At 41.8% G+C, this 16,204-nt stretch overlaps 1 protein-coding gene across 3 annotated transcripts in view; it reads right to left on the reverse strand.

Moving 5' to 3' along the window:
- The window catches only part of WDR7 (WD repeat domain 7), a 1,145,388-nt gene that overhangs the window by 952,260 nt on the left and 176,924 nt on the right, over positions 1 to 16,204 (reverse strand). For all 3 annotated transcript variants that reach the window (XM_029579728.1, XM_029579736.1, XM_029579721.1), the window contains exon 13: positions 4,204 to 4,399. In XM_029579728.1, coding sequence (XP_029435588.1) covers positions 4,204 to 4,399 — 196 coding nt within the window. The remainder of the gene's footprint in view (positions 1 to 4,203; positions 4,400 to 16,204) is intronic.

Below are 16,204 nucleotides of genomic sequence, written 5' to 3' on the forward strand. Positions count from 1 at the left end.
AAACTATCACCAAATCTAAAATAAAAACCTTTGACTTTATTGATATTTACCTATGGAACAAAATAACTAACCACTTTAACTCTAAAGTAAACAGTATATCTAATGAATTTCATCACCTACCTATACCAAACCCCAACATACCTCCTGTTTCAAGTACATGGTCCAGTTTTGACAACATTGATTCCTCTACAGTTACGAATTCTTTCCAAACTCAAGATTTCCCACAGTCCATTTAACATCTGCTCTGAATATCTCCTGCATGCCTCCCATGAGTATTTATCTGCTCACTTAGCTGCTCTAGTTAATCTTTCCCTTTCCTCTGGCTCTTTTCCTGACTCTCTAAAATGTACCTCCATTCTGCCAATTCCAAAGAAACCCAACATTGATACTTCTGATTTAAACAGTCTGCATCCTATTACCTCTCTTCCCTCTTTGGCAAAAGTCAAGGAATCCATGGTCCTGCACCAACTCTCAGATTATATTACTGATAATTCCATTCTTCATCCTAATCAACATAGCTTTAGAAAGGGACACAGCACTCAAATACTTCTACTTTCTATTTTGATACCACTATCCGTGGATTTGATACAAATACCAATTACATACTGCTTTTACTTGACATTTCCACAGGTTTTAACACCATAGATCACCAGATTCTTATTAATGGGTTAAAATCAGTTGGCATATCAGATACAGTTCTTGACTGGTTCATTTCCAGCCGTTCTTAAAGAATTGATAATTCTCAACATCACTCGGACTGGTTCACTGTTATCTTGAGCGTTCCTCAAAGTTCTGCTCTGTCATTCTCTTCAATATTTATCTGTTACTTCTTTGCCGTCTTTTGGAAAAGTTTCTTGTTCCATACAACTCTTGTTCCCCAACCCTCTCTTTTGTATCTCTATGTATCCAGTCCATCAAACTTGGCTCTCACAAAACAGATGTAAATTAAATACCTCAAAAAAGGAAATATTTCATCTGTCTACATTTCCACTATCCTCCTGTTGACCTCCATCTCACCTTAGTATTGATAAGTGTTCCATTCCAATTTCCACCAAAGCATGATACCTCTGTGTCATACTCAATTCTGAACTTTCAATGTCCAACCATATTTCCACTTTAGTCAAAAAATTTTAAAAATTCCATACTTTAAAAACAACTTAAAACCATTATTATTTCACAATGATTTCTATTTGGTTCTTCAAACCATAATATTCTCTGGTCTTGACTACTCTAACAGCCTACTTGACTATACTCTAAGTCCACTACAGCTTGTTCAAAATGTGGCCACAAGACTTCTTTCCAATTCAAAAACTACAGACCACATCTCACCAATACTATCTGCTTTACATTGGCTCCCTGTTTCATTTCACATGCAAAACAAAATTAAACGAATCCATAACATTACTTTGGATTTATCAATCAAGACAATTACACTCAACCAACAAGTGTTCACTAGAAGTTCTTAATGTTTGCCTTGCCAGACTAGACCTTACTAGACATCAAGACTTCTCGGTTGCAAGCCCTTCTCTATGAAACTCTCTTCTGGATAACTTTTGATTAGTTCCCACTAACAAAGAATTTAAGAAGCACTTAAAACATATTTATTCAAGCTTGCTTTCACTTAATTTCTTTAACATTATTCCCTTACATTTTATGCTATATTTATTTTCTTAATCTGTGTTATTTACTATTGTTATATTGTATTTTATTATGCATGTGTAACATTTTAAACTGCTTGGATCTACCTCCATTACATCAAATGGTATATAAGAGGTTTTTTTAAATAAGCGATGTAGGAAGGCAATCAATAGTTAGTCCAACTGACTTTATATCCTATGTCCCAAAAGAAGAAAATAGAAATCTTGTAAAAAAACAAAAATCCAAAAGAGCTACTTTCTTTCCTGGGAATATGCAAGTACTCCTGTTACCTCATAGATCAGTATACAGAGATCATGCAATCTCTGGTAAAAGTCCTGCCGAAGGATGAACCATTTAATTTTTATTATATTTTTTAATTTGATAAAAAAAATTTGTAGGAGATGGGAATGGTTTCATACAATGTATACGGCAACCCCCTTGGTGCCTTTAACTCTTTAATCCATTCCCATCTCCTACAAAAAATTTTTATCAAATTAAAAAATATAATAAAAATTGAATTGATTTTCAGTGAACATCGAATTTAAATATCACCACAAAGTATTTGTTGTAGTATTGAAGTGTCCACTTGGTGAGGAATCTCTGTTGTGGTTGAAGGATGAACCATGGCAGTGGGGATTCAAACAGCAAATAGCAATAGACAAGTTGAAGGAAATTCCTTGCCTTGCTTATTCAAAAGCAGCAGGGATTTTTTTTTCCTAGAATTAACCTTCACTCCAGAGTGCATAAGTGCTGTCTTGTATAAGAAACCTGATACCAACTGGAGAGTCATGGCATATGCCAGCGCACTCTAATAGATGTGGAAAAGAAATATTCTGTGTGAGAAATACCTGCTAAACACAGTATGGGCTTTTCAACTCTTAGGGTGGGTTCGAGTCGGAGGTGTGTGGGGAGGGAGTTCCAGAGGGCAGGGCCTGCTATGGTGAATGCTCTTTCTCTGGTGGTGGAGAAGTGCGCGATTTTTAAGGGGGGGGGGGGCTGTAGTGTGCCTGCAAGGGTGGATCTTGTGGGGCGGTAGGAAGAGTGGAAGTGAGGCATTTCCTTGAGCCAGGTGGAGTTGTTTTTGTAGAGAATGTTGTGAAGAATGGTCAGGGTTTTATATTGAATGCGGAAAGGGATGGGCAGCCAATGCAGATCGATAAGAATGGGTGTAATATGTTCTCTCTTATGGGTGTTAGGATTCTCGCCATATTACCCATCTGTGGGAACATTTGCAAAGCACCTTTGCACAGAATAATTTGAAGGCCAATGTCAGAGGTAGAAAGGTCTATTATGATTTAAAAGCTACTTCTAAAGAATATGAAATTGGAGATAAGGTATTTTACTACAATTATAGTAAAAACAAAACAAACAAAATTTAGCCTATCTGGAAAGGACCTTATACATTTTCCCAAACAGAAATTAGTTTCTCCTATACAAATGTAAAGATATTTTCTAGAGGCTTTAAAGATTCCTGAAAATATTTTTCCTCCATATGGGATATTTTTTGATCTACTGTTAATTCTTTGGTGGGAAAGTATTGTATTTATGAATTTCAGGGTCATTATGGTCTACATTTTAGTGTAAGCTGTGAGAGTATGGATGTTGGTATGTTTTTTTTAGAAGAATAAGGATTTGTATAATAATATAATGCCAATACTGTGTATACTGGTTTTGAACTCATTTTGACCAATATATAAGGAAACAACTTTCACATTAATAAAAATGATATAGTTGAAAAAACATTTTCAATTATATAGAAAGATTTGTAAAATTACCATTTCTATTAAGAGTGGTGTTAACCCTTTTACATATATACATATACACAAACAAATATAAAAACAAATTATAGGAACAATACAATATTCAAATATATCCAAAAATGCACAAAATATTAAGTTTTGTAAAGTTTTTAGTAATGAAACATGCTAAAAGATCACTACCTATGATGAAATACAATTTTGTTGCGTATTACAAATCATGGCAATGCAGTTGCTAGCATTAAAAGAGTGGATAAAATTTTAGCATGTTTCATTACTAAAAACGTAATAAATATTTTATGCATTTTTGGATATATTTGAATATTGTGTTCCTATAATTTGGGGGTTTTTTTTTATATCTGTTAGATATTTAGAAACATTTTAACTTTATTTCTGCTATTGTTAAGATAAGAAATCCCAGTTCAGAGCTTTATTTATATCTCTAATTGTTAACAATGGTCTTCCCCCTTCTACTCCATAAATGAGCCATTTGCACCATACCCATCCATCCGTTTCATAGCCCCTACCACTCACCGAAAAGATTCCTGACAACCTTCTCCAACAATGCAGGTCTCTCTCTTCAGCCATCAGAAGTGTTCTACGAGAATTTAACTGCTGCAGTAAATTGCAAAGATAAAGACTTCCTTCTGAACACTCCCAGGTCAACTGGAAGTAGGGGAAATTCTAGGTCTCTCACAAACCCAGCCTTTTGTCATCAAGAAGATATTGAAAAAAATAGTGACCTGCAGCTGGCTCAGTAAGGGAATACTTTTAAACATTCCAATTAGTTTGCAATGCCCATTCTTACCAGTATCCATCTGCCAGACATACACAGAGCCGTCCGAACATCCCACTATGAGGTAATCATCTGATGGCCTCCACTTTATTACTTGAATAGGGAAGAGATGGCGAGATGCTAACATGATGCATTTTCTCTCACGCAAACTCAAGAGTCCTACTGAATGATCACTGGCTACAGAGCAGATGCAGTGCTGAACTCTTGCCTGAAATAAAGTTATTAAACTATTCAGTTGCACTTATTAATAGGACATGACTTACAAAAATACTGCAGAATACAAGTCAGTTTCTATCATACTTCCCTCCCCCACCACCTCAATCAACCAATTACTAAGAAAGTAAAAAGCTTCAGATTCATTAAAAGAAAAAGAAAAGAACACCACATACTTTTAAACATTAAATTTGCATTACTTTTAGTCTCTCGAGCTACTGTTCAAACTAAATGAAATTAATTTGGACTTTGAATAACGATAAGAGGGATGAAGTTCAAAGTTTTGACCCCAAAGTTACTTCATACAAAAATTGCTTCAATTTGAATCAATATTTTTCACATTGAAAATATCACCATTTTCAGTGATAAATCAGTAAAACTTTAATAACTACTTCCCGCCTCCACCCCATAACAAAGGAAGATGTCGTAAGAAATGTAAAGCTTTTTACTGTTACAGACTAGATGCACAGCCCTGCCTAAACCTAGTTTGGAGTAAAGCCCAGCCCTCCAACCTTGATCAAGGTCTAGTGTTGACCTACCTTCCTTTTATATCTTTGACCTGAAGCTGCCAACCCATTCTGAACTTGTAAATATTCCCAAGATAATCAGGAAGACCATAACATAAGAACATAAGACTTTCTATATTAGGTCAGACCAAAGGTCCATCAAGCACAGTATCCTGTTTCCAACAATGGTCAATCTAGGTCACAAGTACCAGGAGGGATCCCAAGCTGCTGTTCCTAACTCTACCTTAATAATGGTTAATGGACCTTTCCTCCAGGTACTTAAGTTTGGGTGTGAATACCTGTAGTTCTTACACCTGCATGCATATTGAACACAAACTACAACTAGACTGGTCACTTGGGATCTCAACTGGTGCAATCATCATATTATGTCTTTTAAGACAAGCTTGTAAATTACATCTTTTTTTTTTCACTGCAAAAATCAGATCCTCCTCCGTTTCAAACAGAGAAGATACTACTGACCAATGACATCGAATAATGTCCTTGCTTGCACTCATATTGGTAGAATAAGGAATAATATATATATAAATCGAGCAAGCAGATCTTTTATGGTTTTAAGTAAGAAGTTATCCCTATTAGCATATAATGCTCTTTTATACGCTCTCACTACTGACCTCGAGTAACTTCTCGCCAAAAATTTATCACACAAACTCTGAGCTTAAATTTTATATTCTGACACTGAGGTACACAAACAGCGAAATCTTAAAAATTGCCCAGTCAGAATGTGCTCCTTCAACCCCTTTGGATTTATGTATTTTAGGCATCATATAAAAATATGGAAAAGTAGAATTTGGTACATGCAAAAAATTAAATTCCTCACATGTTATAATATGATCTTTCAACGCTTCATTTAGTATCGTTCCTACATCTTTTAATAATTGTGGAGTGGGGTCACTGGTAACTTCCAAGTATTAAGAACTGGGATAAAGCTTCTTCCTCATATATATCTGTATCAATCACAACTATACCCCCCTCCCTTATCAGCTGGCACCACTGTCAAAGAAGTATCTTCCTTTAAAGACCTTCAAATTTGTTAAGTTATAGCAAAGCTTTTCCATTATTTGCTCCAATTTATCTAAATTCTAAAGCCTGGCTGCTTTGCCTGGCATTTGCATGCATGAATTTTGTAAATTCATACAAAGCAGCTCATGCAGAGATAATTCAGTGTAAATAAAATAATGTGGCAGACTTAGAAATTTGTCAGCCACATTATTTTAGCTACACCTTTCCTAAAATCGATAATCTAAACACAAGAGCATTGAGACGCTAATGAGGGTCCCAAGGCTCACACATTATATTTAAAGGGCCCAGGTATGAAAAAAAAGTGTGTTGCTAAAAGTACCCGGGGTCAAACTCTACCTCCTTACCCACTCCAGGGCCATCAATTGAGGCAGTCCTGTCAACAAAAGTACAAAGATTTGAAAGTTCATGCAACAATTCCTCCAACCCCTAAAGTATGCAAAAGATAGTCGTCGTCCCCCCCCCACCCCTTTCTATACTAAATAGTAAAAAGATGGGGACCCTCCCACCTCCCAACTTTTCAAAAACCTGTTGGTTATATAGTAGAGTACCTTCCTCCCTCCTAGTCCCCCATCCAAAAAAGCTTCCAAAACCACCCTCCCAAACCCCATTACCTCAAAAAATATTTAAAGTCAGCTTGAGGGGTGATCTGGGAAACTATAGACCAGTAGGCCTGACTTCAGTGCCAGGAAAAATAGTGGAAACTATTCTAAAGAACAAAATCACTGAACATATAGAAACACAGTTTAATGAGACACAGCCTGCATGGATTTACCCAAAGGAAGTCTTGCCTCACAAACCTCCTACATTTTTTTTGAAGGGGGTTAATAGACATGTGGATAAAGGTGAACCAAAAGATGATGTGTATTTAGATTTTCAGAAGGCGTTTCACAAAGTCCCTTATGAGAGGCTTCTAAGAAAACTAAAAGGTCATTGATAGGAGATGTCCTTTTGTGGACTGCAAACTGGTTAAAAGAGAGGAATCAGAGAGCAGGATTAAATGGTCAACTTTCTCAGTGGAAAAAGGTAAACACTGGAGTACTTCAAGGATCTGTACTTGGACTGGTGCTATTCAATATATTTATAAATGATCTGGAAAGGGATATGTCAAGTGAAGTGATCAAATCTGCAGTTAACAAATTATTCAAAATAGTTATATCATAAGCGGATTGTGATAAATTGCAAGAGGACCTTGCCAGACTGGAAGATTGGGCGTCCAAATGGCAAATGAAATTTAATGTGGTTAAATGATGCATATAGGGGAAAAATAACCCGTGATGTAGTTACATGATGCTAGGTTCCATATTAAAGGTTACCACCTAGAATAAAGATCTAGGCATCATAGTGTATAATACATTGAAATAGCACAGTGTGCTGCAGTGGTCAAAAAAGCAAGCAATGTTAGGCATTATTAGGAAGGGAATGGTGAATAAAATGTTGAATGTCAATGCCTCTGTATCGCTCCATGGTGAGACTGCACCTTGAGTACTGTGTGCAATTCTGGTCGCCGCACCTCAAAAAATATATAGTTGCATTAGAGAAGGTACAGAGAACGGCGACCAAAATAATAAAGGGGATGGAACGGCTCCATTATGAGGAAAGGCTCAAGTGTTTAAGGCTGTTCATCTTGGAGAAGAGATACCTGAAGTCTATATAATCATGAGAAGACAAGAACGAGTAAATGTGAATTGGTTATTTACTCTTTCAAATAATAGAAGGACTAGGGGGCAACTCCACAAAGTTAGCAAGTAGCACATTTAAAATAAATCTGAGAAAATTCTTTTGCACTCAACGCACAAATAAGCTCTGGAATTCATTGCTGAAGGATGTGGTTAGGGCAGTTTGTGCTGCTGGGTTTAAGAAAGGCTAGGATAAGTTTCTGGAGAAGTCAATAAACGGCTATTAATCAAGCTGACTTAGGGAATAGTCAATGCTATTAATGGCATTAGTAACATGGGATCTATTGAATGTTTGGGTTCTTGCCAGGTTATTGTAACCTGGATTAGCTACTTCTGGAAACAGGATGCTGGGCTTGATGGACCCTCAGTCTGGCCCAGTATGGCAATTTTTTTTTTATGTTCTTAGAAATCTTGCAAGCTGAAGGGCCCACGATGCCCCCCTAGCCCCAGTTGGCGCTTTTTCCAAAATGGTGCCAAACAGGTCTTGCCCCTGACATATAACTGGGTCAAAGTCCAGGCACTGGACCACAGAGATGTGGTTGGCTGATGCCTGGATCTTGCCTCAGTCATGTGACAGGGACAAGGACAGTGGAAAATGGCACTGACTGGAGCTAAGGGGCAACCTGGACCCTTTCAGCTTGCAAGATTTCTATTTTTTTTTTAAGTAATGGGGTGGGGAGGTCAGGAGGGGGACCCACTAATGATCCAAGATCTCTTTTTGGTTGGAGGTCTGGGGGGGGGGGGGGGAAGAGGGTGACCTACTATACCACTAATGGGATTTTGAAAATTTGGAGTTGGGGGGGGGCATCTTTTTACTATTTGTTATGGAGAGGGGTGAGGGGCTAACCTTTACACACTATTTATTCTATGAGGACAGGATTGGGTGGGAGGGTTGTCACCATGTAAATTTTCAAATCTATTTTTGTACTGCTGTTGATGGGGCTGCTTTGATTGATGACCCCAGAGTGAGTACAGGGCTAGAGCTTGACCCCTGGGCACTTTTGGCTACCTTGCCAGCTAATTTGTTTAAGGCAATTTGTTTAAGGCGGCCCTGTGCATTGGGGGCCGCTATTGCATAGTAATGGGATATGTCACATTGTTTTGCCTTGTGACTTTTACTGCAAAAAAAAAAAAAATGCCGCGATACAGCCACAATATGTTGCGGTTTTTTTTTTTTTTGGGGGGGGGGGGTTTACAATATTGTGGAAACACCCACCCACTCGGAGATATTTGGGATTTCACCGTGATAAAAAAAGTCATGGCTTTGTGAATCCAAGCCTAAAGTTGTACCTGATGCAACAAGATAAAGTGACTTGCCCAAAGTCATAAGCAGCAGCAGTGGGATTTGAACTCTGGTTTCCCTGGTTCATAGCCCACTGCTCTAACCACTAGACTACTACTCCCCTTCCACAATTGAAATGACAACTTAGAAACTCATTTTAGGAGGATACAGCCTCTTATTCTATCAATATTGTGTGTTGAATTACACAGCAAATTTCCAAGCCACAATCAAAATATAAGGCTACTTATAAATTATATATGAACCACAGAACAGAATAGACAGCAACTGTTTCCTTTAGACAAACACTTGCTTATCCACTGAACTACTATGTATGTTTCTGTTGCTCCTTCTTGCAATTATAACCTCAGGCAGACCAACACTAAAGGATAAGATCAAAACAGAACTTAATCATGAGTAGTCTAGATCAGGTAAATGTGAATCGGTTATTTACTCTTTTGGATAATAGAAGGACTAGGGGGCAGTTCATGAAGTTGCAAGTAGCACATTCAGAACAAATTAAAAAAAAATATTTCACACTCAATGCACAATTAAGTTCTGGAATTTGTTGCCAGAGGATGTGGTTAGTGCAGTTAGTGTAGCTGGGTTTAAAAAAGGTTTGGATAAGTTATTGGAGAAGTCCATTGACTGATATTAATCAAGTTGACTTAGGGAATTGACACTGCTATTACCAGCATTAGTAGCATGGGATCTACTTAATATCTGGGTATTTGTGTTTAAACAATTTTATTTGTAACCTAGATTGGCCACTGTTGGAAACAGGATGCTGGCTTGATGGATCCTTGGTCTGACCCAGTATGGCATCTTCTTATGTTATCTATCAGAATCAGAAACCAAAATCCACTATACCAACACCCACTATAATGAATGTTCCCTTCTAATAATCTTTTACAAACCCAATTATTATTTATAAAAAATGCTCACAAGAACGATATTGGGCCCTCATATTCTATTCTATAAGAGGAGGATATAGTCATGTTTTCTGTGACATGGCTTTCCTATAAAATAATATATATTGTACCAGAATGTAGGTGTTATGTATTCTGCATCTCCCCCTCCTCACACATATATCAAAACTATACCATAAGAACAAAAAAGAAGGGCACTGAATATGGGAAACATACTAAGTTCCCCAAAAAGATAACACGGGAGAGTAATTTTATAATAGCCCAGATAGGGCTGAAGTTCACATGTAGAAAGAATATGCAGACTTCAGCCCGAATTTTCAAAGCAGACTTACATGTGTAAGACTTCTGAAAATAAATAGGTGTATGCAGAACTTTGTGCAGCAAGAGCACACATATGCATTTGCACATATATTTTTGAAAAACAAAAATAGTTTTCCCCCCCCCCCCCCCCCACATCTCTACCCCTGTGAATACCTCTGTCTAGTACATGCAAAGATACAATTAGGGCCTAAAAGGAGAAAACTCCCAAAGGACATAAATGAACATCCATCTACAGACCACTGATCAGGGTAGGTTTCATCTGGTCCATAAAATCAAGTATAGGGGAAGATGAGCTAGGTCAGAAAAAATAAATCTAGGACCGTATTTAAGGGACATCTGAGGTCTTAACAACTTATATAGATTATCTTCCTTTTTGTTAACCTACAAGATGTCACAACTACAGATTCCAGTTTTCTCCAAGGCAAATATGTTAATGCTTAGTTCTAGAAGTCATATTTAGAAAAAACTTTAAAATATATACAGGGATGTCTGCAGGGTTAAAAGTAGAAGAATGGAGATGGTTTGCTTCCAATATATTTCAAGAAGATAGGGAATGAATCTGCTATATTAAAAAAATGTACAACAAAAAAAAAATCTCTCAGCTTCTTTGGAATATGAAGGATATTTGTTGAAGAATTAAAAAGAAAGATACTGCTTGGTGAGCAGTGTGTTTTATAAATATTATAAAACATCTAGTTCAATCTACAAATATATTCAAATGCTTGGAGTATGGATTAAGCAGAAAAGCTAAACGAAAGAGTTCGGAACAATTAATATACAGGAAATGACGCATTTGGTTGGATGATAAACCACTTCCATTTTATAGTAGGTTAGATTCACTGTCACATACTATATATAATGGAGAAATTACTTACCTGATAATTTCGTTTTCCTTAGGGTAGACAGAGGGACTCAGGACTAGTGGGTTATGTGCTCTTCTGCTAGCAGATGGGAGACGGAGTCAGATTTCAAAGCTGACTTCACTCTAGGTATACCCCTGCAGTAACCTCAGCTCTTCAGTATTCTCTTCGAAAAGCCATTGTGGATATATCATTGCTTAAATAACTTGATTAAACTTGATTAAAACTTGTTCAACTGATTTCAAAACTGGAGACCGCCAGGGCATTCAACCAATTAACGCCAACACCGGACAAACTGTGGGTGTCTTGAACTAGGGGTAGGCAGCGGCTTACCCGTGCTTAGTCTCGAGGTTCACTTTCCGAGGTGCTCCTTCTCTGGGGCAGCCATGGGTGGGATGCTGAGTCCATTTGGCTACACTAAGGAAAACGAAATTATCAGGTAAGTCATTTCCTAGCGTGTAGCCAGATGGACTCAGGACCAGTGGGATGTACAAAAGCTACTCCTGGACAGGGTGGGAGGCTGCCCGTGGCCCACTTAGTACTGCCCTTGCGAAGGCTGTGTCTTCTCAGGCCTGAAATCCAGATGGTAGAACCTGGAGAAGGTGAGTAGGGAGGACCACATCGCCGCCCGACAGATCTCGGCGGGCAACAACAGCTTGGTTTCTGCCCAAGAAACTGTTGGACCCTAGTAGAATGAGCCATTACCTATAGTGGTAAGGGCTTTCTTACCTCTATGTAGGCTACCTTGATTACTTCTTTGATCCAGCGGGCTATGGTCGCCCGCGAGGCCGCTTCTCCTTGCTTCTTCCACTGTGAAGAACGAACAAGCGATGCGTTTTGCGCACCGGTTCCAATCTTTCCAGGTATTGCATCAGGAGTCTGCCGACATTTAGGTGGCGAAGAAGGCGTGAGTCTTCAGAGTCCTTATGTTCATCCGGAGATGGCAGGGAGATGGCCTGGTTCAAATGAAACTCTGAAACCACTTTCGGTAGGAAGGCTGGGACAGTGCGCAGCTGTATGCTTCCAGAGTGAACCTAAGGAACGGTTCCTGGCAGGATAGTGCCTGTAGTTCGGAGACGCGATGAGCTGAACATATTGCCACCAGGAATACAGTCTTCAATGTTAAGAGGTGTAGTGCAGACCACGTGTTGATCTGAAGGAAGCCCCTGCTAGGAACTCTAATACTAGATTGAGATTCCATAGGGGCACCGGCCACTTTAGGGGTGGCCGCAGTTATTTAGCCCCTTTTAGGAAACAGGACAAATCCGGATGAGTTGATAGCCGGATACCGTCTACTTCGGCTCTGAAGCAGGCTACTTGGACCTTGAGAGAGTTGAGTGACAACCCCTTCTTCCTACCGTCCTGTAGGTCCTCCAGAATCATGGGGATCTTGGCCGTCCGTGGGAGTATGCTGCAGTCATCGCACCAGGCTTCGAATACTCTCCAGATCCGTATGTATGATAGAGATGTTGAAAACTTGCACGCGCGGAGTAAGGTGTCAATCATGGCCTTCGAGTAACCTCGCTTTTTCAGGTGAGTTCTCTCAAGGGCCAGACCATAAGACAGAATTGAGATGGATCTTCGTGAAGAATAGAGCCCTGCTGGAAAAGGTCCCTGTGAGGAGGTAGGCACAGAGGGCTCCCCGCAAGGAGTCTTTGCATGTCTGCGTACCATGGGCATCTTGGCCAATCAAGGGCCACTAGAACTAGCCCCATGTGATGTTCTATCTTGCAGATGACCATGCCCAGTAGTGGCCATGGGGGGAAGGTGTACAGTAAGTCTTCCTCTGGCCAAGTCTGGATGAGAGCGTCGATCCCTTGGGAGTGTGGCTCTCGTCTGCGGCTGAAGAACCTGGGGACTTGGGCACTGAGATAGGTGGCCAGTAGATCCATGGCTGGGAGGCCCCAGTGATTTACTATCAGTTGGAAGGCTGTGGTCAACAGCATCCATTTCCCTGGGTCCAGGCTGCCTCTGCTGAGTTAGTCTGCCGAGACGTTGTCTTTTCCTGCGATGTGGGAGGTCGAGATCCCTTGTAGGTTTATCTCCGCCCATGCCATGAGAGTCTATCTCCAGAGACACCTGCTGGCTCCTGGTTCCTCCCTGGTGGTTGATGTAAGCAACCGTTGTAGCGTTCTCCAACATTACTTGAATAGCTTTGCCTCCTAGTCTGTGACTGAATCGCAGGCATGCTAGTCTGACTGCTCGAGCTTCCAGGCGGTTTATGTTCCATTCCACCTCCTCCTTGTTCCATTGTCCCTGAGCCGTCAGTTCCTGACAGTGGGCTCCCCACCCTCGCAGGCTGGCATCCGTGGTGAGCAAGATCCAGTTCGGTGGGGACAGGCTTACTCCTCTGCTTAGATGGTCTTCCTGTAGCCACCACTGAAGCTGAGAACGAACCTCTTCTGGTAGTTGGAGGCAAACTGAGTACTCCTGGGACAGTGGTTTCCATCGTGACAATAAGGAGAGCTGGAGTGGTCGCATGTGCGCCCTTGCCCGTGGGACGACCTCTAGGGTTGATGCCATGAGGCCGAGGACTTGAAGATAGTCCCATACCTTGGGGCATGCATTGGTCTTCAATTGTCTTAATTGTTCCATCAGTTTCCTTCTCCTCGGGGGAGGGAGGAAGACTTTGTTCTGTTTGGTGTTGAAACGGGCCCCCAGGTACTCTAGAGATTGAGAGGGCTGCAGACTGCTCTTGCTCATGTTCACAACCCAACCGAGTTCCTGCAGTAAGTTCTTGATTCTGCTGGTCACCTGCCAGCTTCTCTTCCGAAGACTTTGCCCTGATCAGCTAGTCGTCCAGGTAAGGGTGTACCAAAATCCCTTCCTTCTTCAGTGCTGCCGCCACGACCACCATAATTTTGGAGAATGTTCTGGGGGAGGTTGCTAGGCTGAAAGGTAGCGCGTGGAACTGGTAATGGTGACCCAGTATTGCAAAGCATAGAAAACGTTGGTGATCTTGATGGATTGGAATGTGAAGGTAGGCTTCGGAGAGGTCCAGGGAGGTTAGAAACTCTCCTAGTTGTACTGCCATTATTACGGAGCGAAGAGTCTCCATGCGGAAGTGTAGTATCCGCAGAAGACTATTGACGTTCTTGAGATCCAAGATGGGTCGGAATGATCCTTCCTTCTTGAGAACAATAAAATAGATGGAATAGCATCCCATATTTTGTTGGGGCGTAGAAATCAGAGTTATTGCCTTCAGACTGAGTAGTCTTGTCAGAGTGGCTTCCACTGCCAGTCTCTTGGTGTGGGAGTGGCAGGGTGACATCATAAATTTGTCTCGAGGGATGCTGCAGAACTCCAGAGTAACCTTCTCGAATGACGTTTAGTACCCATTTGTCCGACGTAATCTCGACCCATCTTTGGTAGAAGAGGGCAAGTTCACCCCCTATTTCCCCTTCCTGCGAATGGGTCGGCCCCTTCTCATTGGGGAGCATGGCTGGAGCCTGCAACCGGGCCTGTTCCTCTCTTGGTCTCTCGGTTCCAAAAGGGCTGGGACATTCCAGAGGGATGAGGTTCCTGTAGGGTCTAAAGTGTTGCAAGCCTCTGCCCTTGGTTCTTCTGGGGGAGGGGCGCTGAGATCTTTTACTCCTGTCTTCCGGAAGCCGAGGCTCTGGGGATTCTCCCCATTTGCTGGCTAACTTCTCCAATTCGCTTCTGAACAAGAGAGATCCTTTAAAGGGCATTCTTGTGAGATTCACTTTAGAGGTTGTGTCAGCAGACCAATTCTATAGCCATAGTTGTCTTCTGGCTGCTACTATCGAGGCTACGCCTCTGGCTGAGGTATGCACCAGATCTGAGCTTGCATCAATCAGGAAGGCTGCTGCAGGATCCATCGTCTCACCGGTATACGTTCCGGAGTTTTTTGTCTCTCTCTCGAGAGGAGCAAGCAGGAACGTACTACCAGTGCACAGCAGGAAGCAATCTGCAGTGTCATTGCTGTTGCGTCGAAGGCCTGCTTAAGAACAGATTCCATTCGTCTATCCTGAATATCCTTCAATGCAGCCCCTCCCTCAATGGGAATGGTTGTTCACTTTGACAGCACAGACCATGGCATTCACTTTCAGAAAACGCAGGCGTTCCTTGGTCACTGGTTCCAGAGGGTATAGGGCTACCAAGGTCCGAAGTCCTTTGAAGCTGGTCTCTGGGGCATCCCACTCCAGGTCAATCAGTTCCTGAATGGCTTCCATCATTGGGAAGTAGCATGAGGCTTTATGAAGGGGACACCAGGATGAGGTTCTTCTTTGGTTCCGCCACAGGATCCGTGCCTTGAATACCCAGAGTCTGGGAAACAAGGACTGGTAATTCATTCTTGCGGAAGAAGCGAAGCATGGTTCGGTATGGTTCCAGGCCTGGAGGGATTTCTCCTTCTTCCAGGGAGCCACCATCATCATCTGAGGAGTCTGGGTCCCTGTCAGGGAAATTCTTGGTTAGGTGAGACATGACTTGAGGGATCCGAGCAGGGCCAGAAGGATCTTGTGCTTCCGGCAGAGGTTGAGCCCAGGGCGCAGCCGGGGCTGACTGCGCCTGAAGGAAGGCTTGCAGCCCTTGGAAAAATTCGAACCAGGAGAAGGTCCCTGGGTCCATGTTAATCCCAGGAGGAGTCTGAGTATGGGCCCCTGAGGTGCCCTCTTGTGCAGAAGCCATCTCAGAGATGCATAGATCCGGGGAGCTATCGTCTATAGCAGTTCCGAACCCATCCCCCCACAGTGAGGGACCAGGCTTTGGTTCCCCCTAGGCTTCTTTGCAATGCTGACACAGGCAGGACTCCAGTTCAGGCTGTGCAGCTCTTATGTGGCAGGCTGTGCAAAGAGAGTGCCTTCTGGCCTTCTTGGACGCCAGTGCCATAGCTTCTATGTCTAGGCGCAAAGGTAATGAGCTTCCATGTGCGCCGCTGTGCGCACGTCTGTATTGGACGCGCACAAGTTAGGCGCATCAGCCGCCCGGCCTGCCACGCGCATACTGCCGGTCAAGAAGGGAAGATGGCGCCGGCGCCCCCGAGGGTCTTTATGTGGACCCCTGCACCAGGTCGGGGTCCACATAAAGACCCTCGGTCCCTTTTTACCTCGCCGGAAGGAAAAACAGAATTGGTATGGCAATCCGAGCCTCGGAGACCTAAATTTAAGGTTTTCTGCTTTCCTGATCTCGGTGCTTATCGATCGTGTGCTGGGACGGTCTCCAGCTG

Source organism: Rhinatrema bivittatum, chromosome 1, assembly GCF_901001135.1.
Source record: "Rhinatrema bivittatum chromosome 1, aRhiBiv1.1, whole genome shotgun sequence".
NCBI lineage: Eukaryota > Metazoa > Chordata > Amphibia > Gymnophiona > Rhinatrematidae > Rhinatrema > Rhinatrema bivittatum.